At 36.0% G+C, this 16,273-nt stretch overlaps 1 protein-coding gene and 1 long non-coding RNA gene across 2 annotated transcripts; one reads left to right on the forward strand and one right to left on the reverse strand.

Moving 5' to 3' along the window:
• The first annotated feature begins 1,245 nt into the window (after positions 1–1,245).
• LOC149835371 (uncharacterized) lies at positions 1,246–2,521 on the forward strand. The gene is made up of 2 exons (XR_016432619.1): positions 1,246–1,451; positions 2,276–2,521. It is a non-coding gene; the product is annotated as an uncharacterized LOC149835371 (long non-coding RNA).
• A 6,815-nt stretch (positions 2,522–9,336) lies between these two features.
• LOC149835372 (protein RGF1 INDUCIBLE TRANSCRIPTION FACTOR 1-like) lies at positions 9,337–15,853 on the reverse strand. The gene is made up of 5 exons (XM_090009573.1): positions 15,659–15,853; positions 11,232–11,303; positions 10,637–10,885; positions 10,389–10,529; positions 9,337–9,663 (listed from the first exon to the last, which is right to left on the reverse strand). The coding sequence occupies exons 1-5, from the start codon at positions 15,851–15,853 to the stop codon at positions 9,337–9,339; spliced, it is 984 nt and encodes a 327-aa protein (XP_089865699.1).
• Positions 15,854–16,273: the final 420 nt, after the last annotated feature.

Genomic DNA, 16,273 nt, shown 5'->3' on the forward strand with positions numbered 1-16,273 from the left:
GAAGAGCCATGATTGTCATATCTTTATGCAACGATTGATACCCCTAGCATTCCATGATATGTTAGACAAACCTATATGGGGGGTATTGTCTGAGTTGAGCGGATTTTTCAGAACATTGTGCGCATCGGAGGTCATTGTATCAGATGTAAAGAATCTCGAGGACTCTGTCATCACCATTGTTTGTCTGTTAGAAAAGATATTTACGCCAGCATTTTTCGATGTTATGGAACATTTGATCATACATTTGCCATATGAACTAAGGGTTGGTGGCCCTGTGCAATATCGATGGATGTACCCATTTGAAAGGTATATGTTTTTTTATATTTGTCTCTTTAATGACAGATATTTAAAATTTGAAATGTATATTCTTGTCAGATGCATGTTCGACCTAAAAAAAAAGGTTCGTAATAAAGCAAGAGTAGAAGGCTCTATTTGTGAGGCGTACACTTTAGAAGAGATTTCAAATTTCTCATCTATGTACTTCGAACCTCATATTTCAACACGTTACACATGCCCGCCCCGTAACGATGATGGAGAACAAGTAACTGTAGCTGACAAGCTGTCGATATTTCAACGACTTGGGCATGCATTTGGTAGTTGCCGATCAAGGCTATTGACAGATCGAGAGCAAGATGCAGCACACATCTATATTCTTTTTAATTGTTCAGCGATCGACCCATACATCGAGTAAGTATATGTATATGCAACTCAATTATAAATCCTTTTATGTTCTATATGTGGATACATGGCTCGGTAATATAAGTATTTGTGGTTTGCAGACGATTTGATCTGGAGTTGCAAAGCAAAGTTTCACATCTCACTAATGCAGAAGTACAAAAAGAACGTGAAACTAAGTTTGTGGAGTGGTTGAAACAGTTGGTAAAGAAGCTAACATAAATTTTGTACTTATAAACAACACTAAGTTACTTAATTGATCGTGATCACAATAAACGGAAGACCACGGGAGTCTTCGTATCAGAGAAGGCGAGAACGACAACGGTATGTATTAATTCTATTAATAATCATTGCAATATATATGCAAGTCATCATAATGTTATCATTAATTATTAATGAATACTTTAAACATTATTTTGTAGGAGGCATATGAGCAACAAATGGTAGAGCGATATGGTGAAGACGCTACTCAACATCCATCATTTGATCCTACAGCATGGGTGACTGCAGCAGGTGAACCCAAAAAAGGTCGCGTGTTCGGGTTTGGGAGTAATATGAACACTTCACCAGTTATTGGTTCTTCCAGTTACGGCTCACCAACTTCTTGCGCCGACATAAGCTCCAAGCAGCCGACTATTCTTTCCGGTGATGATGTACGCGAGATCATTAATGAATCACTGAATAACTACTTCCAATACACCGTCGCCCCCTTTCTCCGAAATGAGATCAAGGCCGCTGTTCAGGATAGGGGATCTTCGATTCCAGGTCCCTCTCAGGTATAATCACATATATAGTTTTTTTGACTATCTTAAAGCACATCTGAGCATGGTAGAATCACATATAGAGTTTTTCTAGATGCCTTAGAACACATATGAACATGCTATAATCACATATTCAATTTTTTTACTGCCTTAGCACACATATGAGCATGATAGAATCACATATATATATATATTTAACTTTTTGTCTGCCTTAGAGCACATATGAGCATGATAGAATCACATATAAAGTTTTTTTGATTGCATTAGAACACATAAGCATGCTATAATCACATATTCAGTTTTTTTACTGCCTAAGAACACATATGAGCATATTATAATCACATATTCTGTTTTTTGACTGCCTTAGCACACATATGAACATGCTATAATAACATATAGAGTTTTTTAACTGCCTTAGAACACATATGAACATGTTATATATCATTTATGATAGAATCACATATAAAATTTTTGGCTTTGCCTGCCTTAGAGCACATATGAGCATGCTATATTCACATATTCAATTTTTTTACTGCCTTAGCACACATACGAGCATGATCGAATCACATATATAGTTTTTTGCTTGCCTTAAAGCACATCTGAGCATGGTAGAATCACATATAGAGTTTTTTTATATGCCTTAGAACACATATGAACATGCTATAATCACATATTCAATTTTTTGACTGCCTTAGCACACATATGAGCATGATAGAATCACATATAGAGTTTTTTTATTGCCTTAGATCACACATGAGCACATGATAGAATCACATATAGTGTGTAATTTATTTCATTATATTTTGTTTATCAATACTGACTGTTCTTTTCTTGTGTAGGCTGCTAGCGATAATCAGGGTAGTGGAGCTTAAGGGACAGATAAAGACAATGAACAAGAAGACGCACAAAATCTTGGCGATGATTAGAGGACTGTGTTGAAGAAGTTCTATTTTTTTTATTTTTCCTAATTGTAATTGTTGAATTGTAAATAATTAAACTTCTTAGTTTTAAGGTGGAACGATTAATTATTATAGATACTTGTTATATGAATTTTTTTGTGTGGTTTGTTTTTTATTTACAAGAAATATAAATTGTACAGAAAATATAAATTGTACAGTTCTCCGTAATTAATTTTTAAATAAATTTTTTTTTATTTTTTTTCGTTTTTGCGATGGATTAGCGACGGATGATTCCGTCGCTATTCATATTAATCTAGCGACGGCTTAGCGACGAAATTAAATCCGTCGCCACGCCGTGGTCACCGTTTAGTACCGGCGGATTGGCGACGGAATATAGCGCTCGTTATTCCGTCGCCAATTAGCGACGGACTTGGCGACGGAATTATTCCGTCGCCAGTTAGCGTCGAAATATTCGCGACGTAAGCATACTGTCGCCGCGTTGTCGCTAATCCGTCGCTAACATGGTTAGCGACGGATTAGCGACGGATTAGCGACGAAAGGTGGTCGTCGCTAATCTACTGCTCTGTTGTAGTGACCTTTTATATTAGACCCAAGAGTTGGATCTTGCCAAACCACTGAATCCTAATGTCTTAGAGTGTCAGCCTAAGTTGGTCTGTACTTTTTTTACATTAACTATTGAACCAAATTGAGTTGATTAATTAGGGAGTGCAATTTAAACAAAAAGTATGAACATATATAATAAATAAGCACCCTCCCGCCCACAAGGGCTCCACTCATCTGGCAGCTACGACTTCCAAATGTCACCAAATTGATGGGACTTAACAAGTTTGAAACCCATGGGTGGCATCCCTTGTCCCAAGGTTGAAGCTGGTTGTACTCCCCGGTGGGCAGGGGGGCTTTAAGGGTTTTACCAATAGGCGTCGGTTATGAAAATTGGTATGTTCCATTTATTTTTTATTTATATTGCTAAGCAGAAATTTAAAAATCCTCAAAAAAGTTTTCCTCCAAATAAAATAAAAAAAGTCTAAATTGATTATGTATACATACTGCATTTGAGTAATAAAAAAAAAAATCTTTCTATAATTTAGAAAATAATCAAACCTCATTACTCCTCTTATCTAAACTAACACTATATATGAAAAGTTGATTGAACTCTATCTACCTTGTCATGACTTAATCAGCACTAGATCATTAGCCAATCCTTACAGATCAGGCGATTTAAAAAAAAAAAGAATCTTCGATTCAAATATGGAGGGTGATCATAGGATCAGTTACCTAGAATAAGAGCACATTCCCCTTTAATGGATGCATTAATTAGAAAACCTCCTCCTCACCCATCACATAAAATCCATCCAAACAATAGATATTATGTCTTTCATTATGATTATGAGCTTTTAACGGTATTTTGCAAAATAGTCCCTACCTTATTGAGGTTTTGCAAAAAAGTTTGTGTTTTAGCAAAAATGTCACTGCCTTTTCATTAACTCTCTCAAAATCGTCCCTAAGGTTTACAACCATCTAATTTCTCAGTTAAATACAGAAAAATTACCATTAATACTCTCATTGAGGGACCGTTATAAAGTTACTTGGGCTTGCATGTCCTTCCTAATTAATTTGATTGTGAACAACGCAAACATGAAACAATCTTGATTCTCATGCAGCCAATTGAAAGCATTGGCCGTCGAATTGGATGGCAACTTGAGAACTCCATTGAAAATTTGTGAAAGCCTATTCAACTTCTTTAGTCTCTCAAAAAAGGAGAGAATGCAACCCACCTTTATCCCTTCTGAACTCCACAAATTGATATCAAAACTAGAGAAACTATGATCTATTGAATGAAATCACAATAAACAATTAAAAAAACAACAAATAGCATTTTCTTTTCAATCTCTGAATTGTTCTCCCATCTCAAAAGAATAAATAAATAGTCCATCTTTGTGGTAGAACTGAATATGGATCGGGAGAACATATATATGGGGATTTGGGTCATGTGATGGATGCTATGCATGAGCTCATTTAACCATGTTGGGTTCAGATCCAACTAGGGAGGTAAATAACTAAATGGTCTCTTCCATTGCTACTTTGTTAACCTACTGGACCTACGCGCAGGGCACTCACCATGACTAGGCTATGAATCCGTACAAGGATCCACTTTGGGGGCCAAATCGGTAGGCTTATGGTTTAGACCCAAAACCATAAAATTATGGTCACCAATATTGCAAGTCTGCTCTGCATCATCTTTCCCTGACTGAAAAGAATTCGGCTTTGACAAATCAATTGGATCATGGTAGGAATACAGATAAAAAACATTAAAGATCAACGAGATATGTCAATCATCAGGAAACTCAAGTAGATATGCATTATTTTCTAATTTCTGGAGTGTTTTAAAAGGACCATACTTACGTTGACTCAATTTCTCGTATGTTCCTACAAGAAACCATTTCAATCATAAGTAAACCAAGACTAAATCACCAACCTCAAAATTCACATGTTGTCGACCTTATATACATGGGATTTGTACTGAACATGACTCTCAAGCTTCGCTTTAACCTAAGAGTGAACCTTCTGCATGTAATCTACAATGTTAAAAGCCACAAGCACATGATTTCTCAATCTAGCTAGGCAAATGAACCAAATCTATAATATGGATGGGAGTGCCCATAAACAATTTTGAAAGATAACCTTCCAATAGATCAATTCACAACATTATTATAGGCAAATTCAACTTATGGTTGAACAAGATCACAAGTTTTAATATGGTTCCCTACTAAACTCTGAAGCAAATTACCCATAGTACGATTAACAACTCCATTTTGTCAATAAGTCTAAGAATGATGTACACTACTAAACTAAAGTTTAGTTTTTAAATGGGTCTAAAGTGGCCTCCAAAAGAGACCCAAAAACTAGTATCTCAATCAGAGGTGACAGTGCAAGGGAGTTTATGATAACAAGCCACTTTCTTAAAATAATAAGAAGCAATTGAAAAAGCATTCATGGTTCGTTTACATGGAACGGAAATTATCATTTTAAAAAAATGATCAATAACAACAAGAATCAAATCAAAACCTCTCACAGTCTTAGATAACCCAAGAATGAAATCCATGAACACATGATCCCATGGCCTATTAAAGATAGAAAGATGAGTGTAAAATCTTGAGTTTTGCTTGTACTCTTTTGCTATTTGACAAACACGATAAGACTGAACAAACCAAATGATATCTCGCCTCATTCTCAGCAAAAAAATATCTCTCTTCTAAAAGGGCAAAAGTTGTATAAGCATACAATCTCTTCTCATTCTCATCCTCAACTGCTTCTTGTTTAGCTTCAAAAGTTACTGCTTTTTGTTTAACTTTGTGAGCATCTAAGTAAACATCATCATTAAATAACATCTATTATATGTAATCATCATCCAAAACATCTATTCATATTTTTTTGTTATTTACGTTTGGAGAATAATTATACTAGAGGCTCAATAACTCTTTTGCATATCTAGTTTTATGAGATATTAGTCATAAATTCCTTAAAGCTACTATTTTTTAAACCAATATAGATCTCTAATTAGGGTAATAAGTGTTATGATAGTATACTTTAACCCTTTTAGAAGTCACCATTAACTACCTATAATAACCACATAATATATCATTCATCTAATGTGCAAAAAAGTCATTTATATATCTTTCATTGATTCAATTAACAAAACTACATATAGCAACCACATAACAAATCATTTATCTAATGAAAATAACATGTGACCAAAAGGTCATCTATATATCCTTCATCTATTCAATTAACAAAACTACCTACAATAACTACTCTAAAAACTAGTTACCTAAAAAAATCCTAACTCTTACATAATGCTTGTGCACGGTCAATACCAACCCCATTACATAATTAAATACTTGTACACAATCAATTCTAACCTCATTACACCAAGATAAAACCATTAAATATTAAATAAAGGACAAAAAAATAAATATACATAATCTACAACACCAACATATATATTAAAAACCCCTAAACATAGTAAACCCTTAATAGAAAATTCAATGTCAAATATTAAATAAAATACCATCAAACATACATAAATTATCCACAACAATAACCAAACACAAATACTACAATGTTGTATTATATATATATATATATATATATATATATATACAAAAAAAAGCTTCATAATGAAAGAAATCGAAAGATGAAAAGGTTAACCAAAAGGATGTTGCAACCTCTCCAGAATGTTGCAAGATGATTTTACAGAAATTACCAAAAAAGAGAGAGGGAAAAGGGTTAAAGTTCTAGAAAAAAAAAGGGTTAGGATTTTAATGAGAAACAAATAAATAAATAAATAAAAATGATAGCAATGACTTTATATATGATTCAACAAGCATGTAAATGTATGAACATTCACCACAGGTATTTGTGAATGTCAACACATATTTACGAACGTACGTAAGGAGTATTTAATGCAAACATTGGAAACATTCACAACAGTTGATTGGGAGTGTCAGCATACATTTATGGAGCGCCTTGAGAAATATTTAGTTAAAGGAAGTTTGCAGGGCTTTTTCGTGAAGGTCATACTATATTTGTGAATGTCGTAATATATTTATAGAGGTAGAATCAGAGTACAAACATTGGAGACATTTGCAATCGGTTACTACGAATGTCAACACACATTTGTGAAGCTCCTTGAAGAGTATTTACTTAAAAGAGATTCCTATGACATGCTATATTTGCGAAGGTTCACAACTTTGAAATTAAAGAAGGTTCACATGACAATAGTGTGAATTTCAAAACTACCACAAATGTGTGAGGCAAAACTACTAAGCTAGGGCATTATTACAAAAAATGTTTTGAGAACTTAAAAATGACATTGGAACCTAAAGAAACCTCCATGTAATTTTTAAAAAAAAATTAAAGCAAATTGTTTTAGCCCACCAATGCTCCCCTTTCATCTTTAAGTAGTAGTAAGATGTGCATTGCAAGATCTTGGTCCAATCGATTTATAGACTGTGAAATCAGATTGCTACTTATTTCAAAAAGGTTATCACAAGATTATATCGCCATAATTTTAATTCAGTTTAGTGGGGTTCTTGGGTGATAATGGTTGTATTTCCTTAACAAGGAAAGAAGACAAGACCCCTATTCATTTTCATTGTTACTGGTCATTGATACTGAAAAAATGGTTTAGTTGAGGTCACGATTTATGATCAGAATGAGTCACACATACACCCTAGTACATGTTCTTCTGTGTCGAGGACATCCTCAAATTGCGCAAGAGATTTTGTTGCATTTCTCTTTGGTTCTTATATTTCTAATAAGTTGTTTAATGGTTGGCATGCTGAATAATCGTATATAGAATAGGTTGGTTTAGATCAATGTTGACCTAATGATTATGAATTAGTTTCATTTGATTAGAAGATTCTACTTTGAATCATGGTTCGAATGAACCATGATACGAAGTAGAATTATTGATTTACACAAAAACCATGCTATTTTTTACCGCTACAAGATCAACAATGCCATGATCTTGGGCTTTTGTTGCTGACATAAAAACATGATCACATTCCTCTCTTTCCTTCTTGTTGGAACGATTTAATTCATTAAATACTGATCTGATATAAAAAAAGTGTTTGCTCCTATTTTTTACCCCTTTCAGCTCTATCCAAGTTTGGTTCAATCTGAACTAAAAATAATTCTATCATTGATGTATCCACATTTCAATATGGATGGCTATATCCCACATATATTTGCCTCTCCTCTGCGCACTTTTTCTGCTCGATCTAAAATAGTGGAATAGTCAATATTCTTCTTCTTTTTCCCCATCTTTACCAATAAAATCAAATCAGAGGAAGCATAATCTCATTATAATCCAGATTGCATTCTTAGGCCAAATCCGTTATAAGTAAATAAACTAGCCTACTTGTCGATTAATAAAGCATGGTCATAGGGGATACACCCATCCTACACAGTCCACTATACTTCTCGTGGGCATCCCAACGATTTTCAAGAGTCAAGCACAGCCTTCTCGTTCAGCATTTATCAATGGTGCCACCTGGGTAAAGATGCACCATTTTATGTGTGATTGTTTAACAGGCGTGAGTCCTTGTTTCCAGAGTTTTCCATTGAAAGCATGCTGTTTTTTGTTGTTATCTAGGATTACAAAATCTGAGATAAAAATAGATCAGTGGTTTATGAATTGAAGGTCTCTCGTAAAAATGAGAATTTTTTTTTTTTAATGATGAGACCCTCATCGAGAACTGGGACACTTAATGGGCCCGCCCCGCAAGATAAACCCCGAGTGTGGTCACCAACACTCAAGCCCTTATGGAACCTACCAGTTGAAGGCACCCTCGTACCGGTTGAGTTTCAGGAGAATGATGAGAAACAAAAGATCCTGAATTGGGAAAGTGTGCAAAGCATGAATTCACGGCACCTTTTCTTAGGCCATATATAGTCGGAACACACTAATGCAAAGTTCCGGCTTCTTGAACTTCGATGACCAGAAAAAACAGTCAAAGTTTTGAACTCTACACCAACTAGAGAATTAAAAAAAAAAAAGCCCCAACTTTATAATCTCCAAGCCAATTGTGACAGATTTTTGGATTAAAATATGCACATGATGATGTTGCATGCCACAATGCATTAATTATAAGAAACCAATGCATCTACCAATTCTACTCCTAACCATGCAACTTTGCACACTCGAGTCATACCAATTAAGCGTGCAAGATACAAAGAGAAACCACTAATAAATAAAAAAAACCCGACCCCAATTCACTATTTTCTTCCTTGAAATTTTTATAGAAACCATTGTCCTTGGGAGCACTGTATGATCATTGGGAACTGTATACAAAATTTGGAATTGGGAAACTAACCCTTTGGCACGTGAAGCCATTAAGACAAAACCATTTAAATTAAGTAAAATCAAGGGAAGCAACTAAGATTAGTAAAGATGAGGTTTGAAGGAAGACTTTGTTTCAGCATAGAGGAGATCTGTGGGGGATGCCTTTTCTTCTGTTCAGGCTAGTTGCCATATCTTCATTGCTAACATTTGCTGATCTTGCACATATATAGAGCCCGCTTCGCTTCTTTCGAACTAATTCTGTTGTTGGGCTGCATGCTAAGCTGATGGTCTCACAACCAGAAGAAGCAGATGATCCCATTAGTTCATCAGAGTCTTCAGCACAGTTCATGTCATAATCTCCTAGCTCATGAGGGATGAGAAAATCAGGACTGAGCTGCAGTGACTCGCATGTTCTTAAGTATGCAGAGAGATCCTTCTTTTGTTTTAATACAAAGTCCACCTGTTAATCACACCAATTAGTAATAAACATGAGAAAAACTTTAATGGTACAGAAAATTTCATTGCTAACTTCATTTAAAGGATATATTTAGCGAAGCCGGAGGACCAAGATGTTGGCTGTTATTTGGAAGGTCTCTTGGAAATAAAGCATTTGATGTTTAAGATGATGAAATATAGTTAGAGCAGGTCATAAGTTTCTGCACATAATAGATTTGATAAAAGGCACTAGAACTTTTCTGTTTGCTTGACAGTCCAGACTCACTTATGACTTGGGGGTACTTGTGCTTGTTTTACATAATATTTATAGTTTTTTACATGTTCAATTTTGTTTTGTTTAAATCCAAATCCAGTTAAAAACACTGTACTACATCTTAATGTTTATCCTGGACATAGCTCAGTGTTATAATATGCTTATTTCCTACCATGATAGGAGCTATGGAGTTGTGTCTTTCATACTCAAAGATTAAAATCCATAATTTCCTGTGGCATTATAACTGTTTGTGCTTAAAAATAAAAAGGGAAACAGAAACGAGAGAGAGAGAGAGAGAGCATTATATCAACTAAGGCCACAAACAAAAACTTGGTTCAGGTGGAAAAGGGAAAAACAATTCAAGTTAAGCCAAACAATGAACAAAAAGAAAAAGTAAAAAAAACAAGACACGGGCACTTAATAAAGGGAAAATGAATTAAGAGACTATATCGAAGCGGATTATTTCCATAGTTCACCTTACAACCAAGGGAACAGTGAATATAAGGCTCCTGCAGGCTCCTATCACAAGTGGTGCAAACGTTGCCTGACCCTTTAAACTGCCTATTTTGTGGCCGTTTCTTGATGAACACCACCTTAGCACTGTTAATTGTATATGTCTGCAATAACAATGAATGAGAAACATGACCAAGTAAAAGAAAGCCTTTAAACAAAAGTAAACACAAAATATAATTCACTGCATGTTTTGTCTGTAACTCTTTACTACCTGAACATTAGAGCAATCAATGAGTTTCTCCAGATCTTCAAGTCTAACAACATCATGATAAACATAACGTCGAACTTGAACCAGCCTATGGAGTCTGTGAGCAGGCAAACAGTGAGGACAGATACTAGTGCAGCAGTCTAAGCAACATATGTTCTTCTCATTCTTCTTTGCACTCTCATGTGCAGAACAACTAACAAAAAACTTCTGCGTGTTGAGTGCTTCTAGCCAAGCAGGCTTCTGAATGATCCCCTGAAGAAAGAAAAGAAAGGAAATTCAGCCACAAAATACACATGTTGAGTTGCACACCTAATGGACAAAACAAAGACATAAAAAGGTAAAACGGTGAAAATTGGACTCACCATAGTAACATTTAGAGCCTGTTCTCCCTCTTCACTCCCTAGCTTAGAACACGGACTTGTAATTGAAGACGGGGCAAGAGAGAAAAGAATAGGAGGGGGAGAGCTTATTTATGGAGGTTTGGAATTCAACATTAGGTACACATTTATTATTCCTTGGTGCAATACAAATCTCATTTTGTCAAGAGATTGTTGTGTGAGGCCTGGATTAAAGTATGATGCAGTGTGTGAGAGAGAACGTGGCCACTGTTTCCGTGTCTCCCACCCTCTTCCTTTTTAACATTTCTTACCTTGTCTCGAGAATTTGAGCCCTAAATAAACAATAGTCACAGTGGTTGCCAACCCTAGAAAGCTTTGATTTTTTTCCTACTTGTTTGTGTGGTAGTGTTTAAGAGAGGGCCATAGTGCCAACCCTAGAAATTTTTTATCTGTTCCTACTTGTATTGTGTGTTATGCTTGAGTTGAGAGAGGACCATATTCCTCTTAGGGGGAGCAACTAGGTCACCTCACTAATTTGACATGTCCAAATATTTGTTCACAATACCATCTAGGTGGGGTTACATAGGGACCATCCTTAGTTTAGGTTATGCACTAATAATATCTCAAGTTCTGTGTAGTAATGTACTTAATTTAACTTATAAACATCATATATTTGTGTCTACTTTTTTGAGTTTGAGCATGACCCTGATGAGCATAATATTTTATTTAAAGGTTCAATTGCATGGCTCTTGTGCTCATGTGCACCTGGGTGAACTCTCATAGGATCCTCAGTCTTCAAGACCGACAGTGCAAATGCAATGGCAGTTTCTTATAGGAACTTGGCCAGCAAAATCATGATAAACCAGGAGGCGGTTCAGAATTGTTAAGCACGGTCGGTATCACAAGGTTTAAACAAGTCAACATGGGAGTAGTTGCTGATATGATCATAAGATTATTTTCAGTCAAAATTTCAGTCAAAGATGCTCATAAGATTATAGAAAGGTAGAAGCAATACACGTGCATGTGAGTTACTAGCTTTTCAATGGCATGAAAGGTGCATCACATGACTAATCACACGATCAACACAATAAATGGCTTGGATTAATCCTGATTTGCTGATATAATTGGTCTGGTTCTTACCCATTTGGACACCGCCCATCTGGTTGGAAGGGCTTGTGAATAGGCCCAAGGGGTGGGAGTCCTAGCCTCGAAGTTTTACGCAGCTGACACGAAGACCATAGGTATGGCAGGCTGAACCAGTGCAACCAGGTCTTTGTGCTCGATCGTGAGACTTAGCCCAACACCTTATGGCATGGTCCAACTCGTTTGAAGTCCTATCAGCCATGTAAATAGGAATGAACTAGAACGATGCTAAACTCATCAAGTATCACAGTGGTTAATGCAAATGTTGATTATTTTAATGTTAAGTATCTTCAAGTTATGAAATTAAATATGATGATGAAGAGTAGTGGACCACACTATAGTGCGAGTCCCCATGTACGTGCCCTTGCGTGTGGGAGTGATGAATATTTCAAGGAAAAGAAACATGGGGGATAATAATCTGATATTGCTCAAACCTTTGTAGCCTAGTGATGATTCTGCCAACCGTTCACTAAAGCCAGGTTAAGACCAATGGAAGACTCTAGGAGCCTGAAGACTCCATCGAACCATTAATGCTCTGTTTGCATGACTTTATTTTCTGCAGATTTCCTTATGGAGCAGGAATTGCACCATTCAAATTAATGCTTGAAAATTTGCCTTCGGGTGATTTTGATAGAAAAAGAAAAGATTTTCAGTGGAGGAATTTTATGTTTGGTGGCTGATGTTTGAGAAGAATGATTGTGTTTACAAAATCAGAAAAAGAAGATAAATGAAGACACCTTGTTTAAGAATGGTGGCTCCTTGTCCCTAGATTTCATAAATCCTTAGGTCATGTTTAAAAGCCTTTGTTCTCAAATCCGAGGGATTGGGATATTTGAGAACCTCAAATTTGACAACTGACGATCTCTAGCTCAGGTTGGGCTAAAGACTCGTGTTTCCCTTCAAGCATGCATTTTTTATTCTCAAATCATAAGGATTTGAGATATGTGGCTTGAGAGTAATGTTTAGTTTATCTCTTAGACCCTCTTGGACCCCTTTATAAAACATACATGTATATGTATTTGGTTTAATCTAAACCCATAGATGTGATCTATATGCTTAATTTATTTAGTGCAAAACATATATTAGTTTAAACATTTTGCATGTTCAAATGTGTTTTCAGCTCAATAAAAAAATAATAGTTCATACTACGTCAAAAACTTTATTAACTAAAAATAAAAAATTTTTGTTAAATTGATTTGATCCAAAGCATAGTTTTTAGTAAATAAATAATGATAAACACATCTACAGGTCTAGATTAAGCCAAAACACATGCAAGTATATTTTTTAAAGAAGTTTGAGACTGTCACAGGCTTACATTTTCAATAAGGCAGTGCGGTGCGGCGGTCCTTCCTTACCCCCACAAGTCTTTCTATTGCTCAATCACGGGTATAGAATGTTTTGCAAACTCACGACGTGCCAAGCTGCTCAATCTGATCAGCCTAACGGCCAAAGGCCGCACACCAAAACCTTTCCATGTGTTGAATCATTTTCATTGGCTCTGGACAACACCCCATGCACAGTTACCTAGCAAAATCTGATCAAGCGGATTTCCAAAATGTATACTCTATGTAGTCCATGCTGCTTAGTGAATGGTCGTTCCATACCAGTTATCACTTCTGAAAAGAACATGAACTTGCCTTAGCCTTGCTTTCCATGGAGCACATTACAACTCCATGCGCACACTACAGCAAAACCTTACCACTAAATAAACAAGACCTTGCTTACCTTCAGTCCAAAGACTAGTTGATGATTGAACACCATTGCAAAGAGCACCACCCAGACTCATTCGTTGACATCTAGGCATTCACTCGCCTAGCCCCAAGTCACCATACTTGGTTTGAATCACCTAATGTGATCCCTGGGAGAATTATCCCTAACCCACATACACCCCTATGCATCCAACCGCTACGCGTGGAAAACTGCAAGCCGAGAGGTCCTTAACCAAATCTCTAAAGGCAACATCCTCTGATCTACTGGCACAGTTTAACCAAACAATACTCCATGTTTGTGCCACCATACAACGATAATGTTGCCTATCATGTGCCATATTGCTATCATCGCACCTCACCGACAAGCCAATGCATACTGCACGTTCTTACAGTCGATGCATTTTCCAGTCATTAGATTTTTGCACTACAACTGCCCCCATTCTGAAAGATCAGTTCGAGACAGAGACAATCCTGAAAATAAGTGGTATGAAAGTTACACATTACTATGTTGCTTGAATGCCTGGGACTTAAGTGCGGACCCCATCTGACATCAGATTCTGAGAGGGTCTCAAACAACACTTTTTTTTACTATGCTAAGGAAAAAGCCCATCATACGGACAACACATTAGCAAGGCTTACATTTGGTAAAACCCTTGAGGTCCCCTTGCCCAATGGCAGTGCACCTAGTGAAATTGTGCTTACATGGTAGTTTTAGTGAGAATATTGAAATTCTTCATGATATTATTGAAATTCACTTGAATAAATAAATGAGGAAAAAAATAGACTTTTAAAAATCACTTTTTATTTTCAATTTTTTTGATAATATTGAAATTCTTCATGATATTTTTAAAGTACCACCAATTATTGTTGTTATCATGGGTGTTAGTTTATCATGAGCTGACAATCGTTCTTAAAAGAGAAAAGCAAAGTTAAATTTACTTCTTTTTTTTTGCTGAATATGATAGAAGTCAATATGCACCTAGGTCAGATCCAATTCTATCGAAACAAAACTCCCGATCAGCCATCTAGAGATTTTTTGTTTTTTTAATTGGATTTTTTTTAAGGAAACCACCTAGAGAAGTTGTGTTTTAATTAATATAGCACATTTGGTTAGTCCAACTGAAAGTCTATTCCATGCAATTGACAATATGGGAGGATACTCTATAGAAGAACGAGGAAAATGCAATTCTAAGAAACACCTAGCTAACAATATGGACCATTGAAGTCTCCCTACCAATTGAGGAGTACACCTGATAAATTACCATCATCCTTGTAAAGATAAATCCAAATCCAAATCCATATCTATATCCAGTCAATATTATCTTAGATCCTCATCAAGATGGTCCACATGTCAAAACGGATCCTTACCATGTTGGTCAATACATTGGAATGGACCACACATCATGAAGGAAAGATTCAATATTATGAAGAAAAGATCCAATTAGGTTACAAAACAAGGAAACCAATCTCACAAGACAACTAATGAGAAGGAAGGAAAAGGAAATTGGCAAGCCAAGAAGAAGGAAATAAAGACTCCTAGTGAGATTATTCTTAAATATGATTGTAACCAAAAGGAATCTAAATATATTATGAACTCCTTGTATTCAAGTTTACAAATCATGTAACTATTGAAAATATCTATAAAAGAGAGGAGACTCTTCGAAAAGTTTTAAAATATAAACTATAAAATCTTGGTGATTTATTATTTCCCACCAAAAGTGCTTTGAAAACGTTTAGTCCCATATCTAAAAGAGAGAATTTTTTCTGGTGTTTTAAATAGAGGGTTTGTTCTCTATTCTTTACTTTGGTAATCCTTGAGTCTTTAGGTGGCTTACGGACATTGTTGCGCATCGTGCAGCAATAGATGCGTCGTTCATGCACACGCGCGCAAGAGCGCTTGAGGCACAATATGGCATTTTGATGGCGCACTTCACACGCTCGCAGCGGTGTGAGGTGCATTGAGGTGCAAATGTTTGTTTTGACTTAAGATAGTGATCTTTAGAACATGCCTCTAGGCTTGAGATCTCCATTTTCTTAAATCTTTATTTGTCACCTGTTTGCAATAACAAATTTAGAACTTCAACATGGCCTCTGGTTTGACATCCAACTCTATCAATCTGCTTAGCCATGACCTTGAAAAATTCGATCGATTTGATGGGTCAAACTTCAAGCGGTAGCAATCAAAGGTCTCCTTCCTGTTGTCTGAGCTGCATATCGACTATGTCCTAAAAAAGGCTTATCCCACTATTGTTGTTGGAGAAGTTAAGACAGAAGAACAAAAGAAAGAGCGAGAGAAGTGACATACTGACAACTACCGATGTAAAGGGCATATTCTGAACACTTTAGTCGATTCTCTCTTTGACTTGTATTCACCATTGGAGTCGACTAGAGAGTTGTGGAATGCTCTCGAGATCAAGTACAATGCAGAAGATGCTGGTAATAAAAGGTTT

The sequence above is a fragment of the Nuphar pumila genome, chromosome 6 (genome assembly GCF_984573655.1).
Source record: "Nuphar pumila chromosome 6, dmNupPumi1.hap1.1, whole genome shotgun sequence".
In the NCBI taxonomy this organism is placed as follows: Eukaryota; Viridiplantae; Streptophyta; class Magnoliopsida; order Nymphaeales; family Nymphaeaceae; genus Nuphar; species Nuphar pumila.

Excerpts from the sequence above, each read along its gene's own strand:
- LOC149835372 (XM_090009573.1), bottom strand. The coding sequence starts at position 15,853 with ATGGAGATCTCAAGCCTAGAGGCATGTTCTAAAGATCACTATCTTAAG. Across the intron at positions 10,530-10,636 it reads TTGATTGCTCTAATGTTCAG|ACATATACAATTAACAGTGC; the intron begins GTAGTAAAGAGT and ends TTGTTATTGCAG. Across the intron at positions 9,664-10,388 it reads ACTGTTCCCTTGGTTGTAAG|GTGGACTTTGTATTAAAACA; the intron begins GTGAACTATGGA and ends TGTGATTAACAG.